Source organism: Onychomys torridus, chromosome 3 (genome assembly GCF_903995425.1).
Source record: "Onychomys torridus chromosome 3, mOncTor1.1, whole genome shotgun sequence".
Taxonomy (NCBI): domain Eukaryota; kingdom Metazoa; phylum Chordata; class Mammalia; order Rodentia; family Cricetidae; genus Onychomys; species Onychomys torridus.
Window position 1 is genome coordinate 138,798,825 of NC_050445.1, and position 8,000 is coordinate 138,806,824.

Below are 8,000 nucleotides of genomic sequence, written 5' to 3' on the forward strand. Positions count from 1 at the left end.
AGGCCACTCAGCCTCCTCATGAAACCTCAGCTTCTGCCTTGAGCCTTCTTCCTGCCCACAGTCTATCCTAGTACCTGTAATATCTTGTTGCCTGTTAACGGGACCTAGGTCTTCTTGTAGCACAAAGAGGGTGGAAGCTAGCATCAGAGGGTGCTGCTTTTTATTAGGTAATAATAGAGGGAGGAAAGGGTAGAAAAGGAGAAAGTATGAAGGGGCCAGGAGACAAGTAGTGACATCCATAATCATAAGCTGAGCACCCTGGCCGATCCAGGTCTGGGCAAAGGCTGCTGGGAGCTCAGGAGGACTCTAGGGGCTGAGAGAGGGTCCGTTCTTGTTTCTTAAGGGAAGCTGTGAGGACTGTGGAAAGGGGAGGACACGGGAGGAAGGGGGCAGTTCTTTGCCCTTGTGTCCCTGATGCTTCCAAAGGCACACTCCCATAATCCCTACGGCTCTCAAAAGGAAGTTTACTGGGAATGGCCCCTGGGGTATAGAAGACTGACCCTAAAGAGGTGAGGACAGGAGGAAGCAGCTGAGAATCTTCATGGCTTCCCGCCCCTCTTCCTGTAGCCTCCTTAGTTCCAGACTTTGAGGAAACTGTCCCAGGAACCAGTGGCCACAGCCATGCCGTCAGCTGTGACCCCCAGGCAGCTGACTCTGTTGTCATGGCCAGAGAGTATGCCTGGGAAGAGAGGAAAAAGTCAGCCTACTTTCCCAGGTGTGATATACAGAAGCCCCAGCCTGGGGAGGCTAGACTTCCCTGATGGAGACTAAGGAACGGAAGGAGGATTAGCTCTGAGGAAAGGGATTTATTGTCAGGCCAATTCCTTGGTCCAGAATTTGAGTCCCTGGTGGGGTGAGGGTAAACTGTTAGGAATGTCAGTATGCTGTGAGGAAGGCCAGGGTCACTTGGATGGGCCCGAGGAAGCGGTCCTTTGTTTCTAGGTTTTTGTTTTTGTTTTGTTTTGTTTTTTTAAAGCAAGGCCCAGAAAAGTGACATGTATAGATAAACTCAAAAAGTAATCAACTGGATACGCTTTGGAGCCTGATTCTGGGGTATGTCTTATTTTCATTCATTTCTTGGTCTCTCCTGATGGAAATCAGACTCTTTCCACTCTAGACTGTGCCAATCCTAGACAAGCCCCTAGGCCAGGCCAAGGACCCTTGCTCTCATTCACACCTCCCTGAGGCTGCCCCTTAAGTGTATGGCCCTGGAAGCTCAGGTCCCCAAAGGACTGGGCATTTAAGATACACTGGTTTGGGGTGGCCAGAAGCAGCAGGCATGGCACTGGGCAGAGGAAGGCTGCAAAGAACACTTGGTGTTTGGGGAATATGGTCTCAGTTTCAGAAGCAAAGGGTCCTGGTTTCCAAGGCGCGAGAGAAGCAACCATTAGGAAACAGCGGTAAGGGGTCCCTATAAAGAAACTGGGAGGGAAGGAAGGAGGGCTGGGAGTCTGGGCCAGACCCTTACCTACACGCTCACACTTCATCGAGTCCCAGACATTGCAGTTGAAGTCATCATAGCCTGCGAAGAGCAGGCGACCACTGAGCGAGAAGGCTACTGATGTGATGCCGCAGATAATGCTCTCATGGGAATAGGCAGTGAGTTCCTGGTCTGCCCTCAGGTCAAACAGACGGCAGGAGGCATCATCTGAGCCAGTGCAGATGGCCTCTCCATTGGGAAAGAACTGAGAACACAGGTAAGAGGTGATCAGGGCTCAGACCTGGGGCAGCCTTGCCTTCCTGCCTGCTTCTTGGTTTCCACAGGGCGTGTGAGCTACTTCTCTCGGCCTCTCTGCCTGTCCATTTCTTGGTAGGGTGAGGCAGCCAGTGCAGCATAGCTGTTCACCGCTGTGTTCTTGTGGCTTCCTCTGCCCTGACTCCAGCGCTGTAGACAGGCGTCATTGCCATGTTGCAGGCAAGAGCACCAAGGGTTCCCAGGGTCACACAACTGAAAGATCAGACTTCTATGATTATCCTAGGCACTAAATCAGGCTGTGTGAGGACAGCATGAGGTCCAAGCACATAACCTGAGCGTCGTCATGAAGAACAGCAGGTATACTTCGAGGGAAAATATAGAAAACTGGTGTGCCCTTATCAAGGAGATGTAATACCACAGACCCCAGAAAACTAGAAAAATGGTTCCAGTCTAGAGACAAAAGACGTGGCAAGGGTGTGCATGTTTCTAGATGGGATTCTGGGTAGAAAACATTGCTGATAAGGACATTTATGAGAGAACTGGTTAAATTTGAGTATAAGCTGCAGTAGTCTGTAGATGTTGAGCTTCCTGGTTTTTACAAATTATACTGGGCCTGGAGAGGTGACTCAGGAGTTATGAGCACTGACTGCTCTTGCAGAGGACCCAGGTTCATTTCCCACCACCTACGTGGTGGCTCACAACCATCTATAACTCCAGTTCCAGAGGACCTGACGCCTTCCCTCCACAGGTGTCAGGCATGTATGTGGTGCACAGACATCCATGCAGGCAAAACACTCATACCCATAAAACTTACACTGTAGCTGGGAATGGACACTTATACCTGTAATCTTGGCACTTGGGAGGCTGAGGCAGGAGATTGTTCAAGGCCAGCCTGGGTTCCAGGGTGAGACTGTCAAAAAACTTGAGTCCCTAGAACTCCGAAGCCGAGGGAGGAGATTGTAAGCCTGAGGTCTGCCTGAGTTAGGAAGTGGGCTCTGGTAAAACATTGTCAACCCAGTCTCAAAAGCTGAAAGAAAGGACTGGATATACAGCTCACTAGGCTCAACCTGGGTTCATTCTCTAGCATGATAAAAATAAAATGTGTAAGATGGGCAGCGGTGGCACAGGCCTTTAATCCCAGCACTGGGGAGGCAGAGGCAGGCGATCTCTGTATGTTCAAGGCCAGCCAGAGCTACACAGAGAAACCCTGACTAAAATAAATTAAAATAAATAAAAAAACAACAACAACAAAAAAGAAAGTATGGAAAGTAAAGTCATAAGTTAATTTTAACATTTGGGGGTGGCTGGATGGCTCAGTGGGTAAAAGGACTTGCTACACAAGCCTGATGCCTGATGACCCACAGTACAAGGAGAGAACAGACTCCTCACATCTGTTTTCTGACTAGTCCCACACATGCATTACACACACTCAAGATAATTTTTTTAAAAAGTAAAAATTGGGCATGTCATGGTGGCACACACCATGCCCTTGGGAGGCAGAGGCTGACAGATCTCTGACTGTGAGGCCATAACAAATTCTAACCTAGCTAGAGCTATATAATGAGACCTTGTCTTAAGGGGGATTTTTTTTTTTAAACTTGTGATTTAGAGCTAGAAAGATGGCTCAGCAACTAAGAACACTTGCTCTTGCAGAGGCCCCAAGTTCTGTTGGGTCCCAGCACCCACATACATGACAGCTCATAGCTGACCCAACAGTTCCAGGGAATCCAACACCCTCTTCTCCCCTTTAAGAAGTATTTAAGGGGCACAGAGCCATGATGTGTGTAACATACTCTCAAAGGACCTAGGAAGAAGGACCTAGAGTGCAGCTTGCTGGTAGGGCATTTGTCTTGCACGTGGAAAGATCAGAGTTGGCTCTCCAGCGCTACACACGAGACACAGAGAACAGAGGGGAGGGTCTAAGTGTGAGTGGCTGTGCTCATGTATGTCTAGAGACAACGGTGAAGCAAATGTGGCAAAATGTTAACATGAATCTGGGTGAAGCAGACATGAGATTTCCTATCATTGGTTTTAAAACTGTCCTATAAAGGTAAAATTATTTTTAAAAATAATAAGGAAAGGGCTTGGGGTGCAGTAGAAGTGGGTCAGAGATATGTGTTAGGGTTTAAGGTAGCTCCTAAAGGGTACACATGAAGAGACACTCACACAGATGGCATTGATGTCGGATTCATGGCCAGTGAAAGTCTGGCGGCAGGTCCCTTCCCTCACATCCCAGAGCTTTGCGCTGGCATCACAAGCTCCCGAAATGAAAAGTTTGTAGTCTGGAGATACAGCCAGGCTCATACAGTCTCCTGTGTGTCCCACAAACACCGTCTTCTGCTGCCCCGTCTCAATGTCCCACAAGGCACTGCCAGGAGAAAAAGAGCCCATCACAGAGAAATGTCACAGTTGCCCAGGACACAATGACCTTCTAAAAATCCTCCACACCCATGGCATTCAACCCTTACCACGTGGTGTCCCCAGAGCTGGTCACAATGTTGTTGTCATCCAGGAAGCGGCAACAGGAGAGATAACCTAGAGGTGGTTAGAAGGACAGTGCCCTGGCTCAGGGTCACAACTGGCCAAGGGCCTGGACCTCCATGACCCCTACATAGGAAAAGAAGAGGACTTCTCACCTGTGTGAGCTGAGAGTTCCCGGCTGACCTTAACATTGCCCTCACGGGATTTGAGGCTGTAGATGGAACACATGTTGTCCAGCCCCCCACATGCCACAAAGTTCCCTGATGGTGCATAGGCACAGGTCATGACCCAGGAGGAACGCAGGGGAATAGCATGCACCTGCAGAGAGGGTAGATTTGGGGCAGGTAGGACCTGAGCTTCAGGTGAACAGGACAGAGAGAGTGGGCATGGCAACCCTAGGAAGGATGGAAGGTCCTTCTTGGAGGATGGTTAGTAGAAAGGGCAGTACCTTGTTAGTGGTGTAAGTGTCCCACACGATCAGCTTCCCATCCTGCGAGGCACTTACCAGCAGCCTGGAGAAAGGGCACCTATGTCATCCTTACCTCTTTTCCCTGCCTCTCCCTCCCTTTTAGACCCCTTTGAATCCTCACTTAGAGTCAGTGGCCCAGTGCATGGCATAGATCTTGGCCAGGTGTCCCCTTAATGTCCTCCGTGTCCGCATCTGGACTCGTCCCACCACCTCTAGGCTAGACACAAGCTGCAAGAGAAAGGAGTATTGGGTTTCACATGTCTGCCACACCCCCTGCTCTGTACAAGCTCCTGCTAGGGACCAGACACTTTAGCAGGTTCCTCAACATTAAAGAGGTCCCTGGGCTGGTGTGACTGGGCCTCTTGTGGTAGACAGGTGCTGGGATAGCTTTTGGCAAGTTGCTCAACAGTAGAGTTAAGTATTTAGCTCAGTGTCTCCAGATTGAGGGTGAGGAATCACTAGTATGGAGATATTCCCACTTTGGGCAATCTCAACAGATGATGAGACTGGCAGGTGCCTGTCCTCACACACCAGTAACACATAGCCAACACCCATCGGTTCCAAGGCATTGCCATTACCTGGACTGCCCCTGCTGAATTCCAGTTCTCCACCCTTCAACCACAGTGAGCCTCCCAGTTGGTAAGCCTCCAGAGTCCACAGATTAGGTCTGTCATACCTTGTCAACTTCAGCAAATCACACCTTTCCCTGAGCCTATTATCTTACAGAGTTGCCATGGGAATCATATAAAATTATGTATACAAGCATCTAGCACAGTACCTTTCTCATGATATTTACTCTTATGAACATATTTAATATAATCAATTCTATTTTCTTTCTTCCCCCTCAGTACTGGGGATTGAACTGAGGGCCTCGGGTATGCTAGCTCAGAAGTCTACCACTGAAATATATCCCCAAACCCTTTTTCCTTTTTTAAAAAATGTATCTCTATTAACTATTTGATAATTTCATACATGCATGCAATGCATTTTGATCACACTCACCCCTACTTCTCTTAGCTCCTGCCAGATCTACCCTTCACCTCCTACTCCCCTCAACTTCATGTCTTCTTTTTAAAATTTTTTCCTAGCACAACTTGCTACTTTTTAGTTTGAGACAGGCTGGTCTTAAAACCTCTCTGCAGCCCAGGCATGTCTTGAACTCCAATCTTGCCTCAGCCTTCCATGTAGCTGGATTCCAAGCCTTGTACCACCCAGCATGGCTTGGTACTACTTACTGTCAATTCCAAGAAACAGTATTATTTTGCGTATCACCAAGAAAGAAACAGTAGGCTAACACGATATTATGTATTGTCAGATGCATCTCGATTTTAGAGAAATCTGAAGAAACAAGCATTTTAGAATGGATGAAATGCAGTCTCAGACAACCGTCAGTTCGAGTCTATGAGAAATCCTGCACGCCCCTCCATCCTACTGCTAAGGATGAAGAGGACGAGACCAGTGTCTCTGTCTTCAGCATCCAGTATAATGCCGACCAGAGCAGGTCTTGATAGATGTTGTTAATTCATGAATCTCCTCACTCTAAGGACAGGGTGTACTACAGCAGTCAGTATGCTGCTGGTCATGAAAACTCATTCAGTCCCTCCCTCCCCTCATGTCCTGCTTCAGAGGGGTAGAAAGTCTCACCTCAGCCAGGGTGATGTCTGCACAGGCTTTCCTGGCATCCTGCGGGGAAAGCAGGCATCAGGGAAGCTGTGGTAAGGTAGGGGCGCACCCATGCACTGCACACGAGTGGACATGGGGCTCTGCAGTTGGGTGGTGGTCTCAACTGTGAGGTCCAAATTTAAAGTCTCTGAATCCTTTTAGATCAGAGAGGTCTCTAAAGTGTCACCCAAGGAGGAACCCAACCCCCAACCCCTCCCAGGCCACACTCCCACATGTCTTGAGTTCTGTTTTCCAGGGTCCCCAGGATGAGGGCTCTGGGGTTACAGCAATCTGCTTCTTGAGCTGCTCCGCTTCCTGCCTCAGCTGCTCCATCTCCCCCATGGTGCCCAGGTCGAGGGGTAGTTCTGGCTCCTGCCAGGAACATGGAATAGGTGTTGGGGAGTCCCCCTCAGACCATGTTGCTGTCCTTTACATCCTACCCTACTCCTGAAAAGTGATGGGGGGCTCCCCTTCCTCCTGAGCTAGGGCCTTTGCATCATTCCCAGCTCTGCCTGAGCCCTCCCTGTGGGCCCCCAATCCCAGAGGGCAGAGCTGTAAGCTCCCTCTTACTTGGGCTCTGGCTGAATTTCTCCCAGGTTTCCGCTTCCCAGGCGCCTCCTGACTCTCTCAGCTGCGATGCCTGCCTGTCACCTGCCCCCTCTGCTGCCAGAGGAGCTGGCCTGGCCTGGCCCCGACTGGGAGGGGGGAACTGACAGGGAAGGGTAAGGCCAGCAACAACCACGGCAGGCAAATGAAATCAGCTGGCAGGGGTGGGGGAGAGGCCAGGGAGGGAGGTGTGTGGCTTCCAGAGACTTGGGCCAGCCTGGAGGGGTGGGGAGCCAGAGAAGAGCAGCACCCCCCCATCCAGCCACTAGAAGGGGGGAATAAAGGGGAGCCTCCATGGTCAGTCTGCCAGCAGAGATAAGAGCATCAGGCCCACAGATCAGAGAAAAGCTGTGAGGATTACTGGTTGGGTTTGGGGAGAGGAACAGAACATGAGCAGCCACAGCTCCAGCAGCCCCCAGGCCCGAGGTCTAACTTGTGGTCATGATCTTGGCAGTGCAGGCCTGTTCAGCAAAGCAGGCCAGGAGCCAGGACAGACGGGTGATAGATGACCCTGTTGTCAACACCCCAAGCCATGTTCCCTCATTGAGGGCTGTGGGGGAAGAGGGTACAGTCAGAAGCTGAGATTAGAAGGGGCTGATCTGGATAATCCTTTTTCTCGACAAGCCCCAACAGCCCCAACCAGCTGCCCCTGGGCCTGACCCTAGTTGGGGGAGTTGATCCAGGGGGGAGCTGGGCCGATGTGCCCTGCCTTTTGGGCAAAGAAAGGACTACAAAGAGAACGGAACCCTGTATCCTGCTCCTAGGCTGGGGGAGGGAGGACAGGTCTGTCTTCACGATTTCCCACTTGATTCCTGGGGTCTTACTGGACTGTGAAGGTAGGAGCCAGAGGGATCAGGCTACCCTCTCACCCATACTCAGGAACAGATGACAGGGCTTGACAGATGACAGAGTTGGAGACCCAAGGAGCAGCTGTGGTGGAGGTGATGGGCACATGGATCTATTTGCATGAGGCAGCAGGTGGCTGAGATTTCCCTGACAAATCACAGGCTCTCATGGCTCCGCCTCTGGGAGGCCCAAAGACACCACCTGTCTCCTCCCAGGCCAGCCCTAGCCACCCCTACCTCC

The 8,000-nt window shown here is 50.6% G+C and overlaps 1 protein-coding gene across 2 annotated transcripts; it reads right to left on the reverse strand.

The window, feature by feature from the left end:
- Positions 1-143: 143 nt before the first annotated feature.
- Positions 144-7,973, reverse strand: Gnb3 (G protein subunit beta 3). Of its 2 annotated transcripts, XR_004944552.1 has the most exons (11): positions 6,879-7,973; positions 6,594-6,680; positions 6,291-6,329; positions 4,768-4,874; positions 4,626-4,689; positions 4,333-4,495; positions 4,165-4,231; positions 3,863-4,064; positions 1,469-1,685; positions 501-679; positions 144-357 (listed from the first exon to the last, which is right to left on the reverse strand). XR_004944552.1 is itself a non-coding variant. In XM_036182600.1 (10 exons), the coding sequence occupies exons 2-10, from the start codon at positions 6,648-6,650 to the stop codon at positions 573-575; spliced, it is 1,023 nt and encodes a 340-aa protein (XP_036038493.1). In that variant the 5' UTR covers positions 6,651-6,680; positions 6,879-7,973; the 3' UTR covers positions 144-572. The 2 variants fall into 2 exon arrangements, 1 of the variants encoding a protein (XP_036038493.1); XM_036182600.1 differs by having other exon boundaries at positions 144-679.
- Positions 7,974-8,000: the final 27 nt, after the last annotated feature.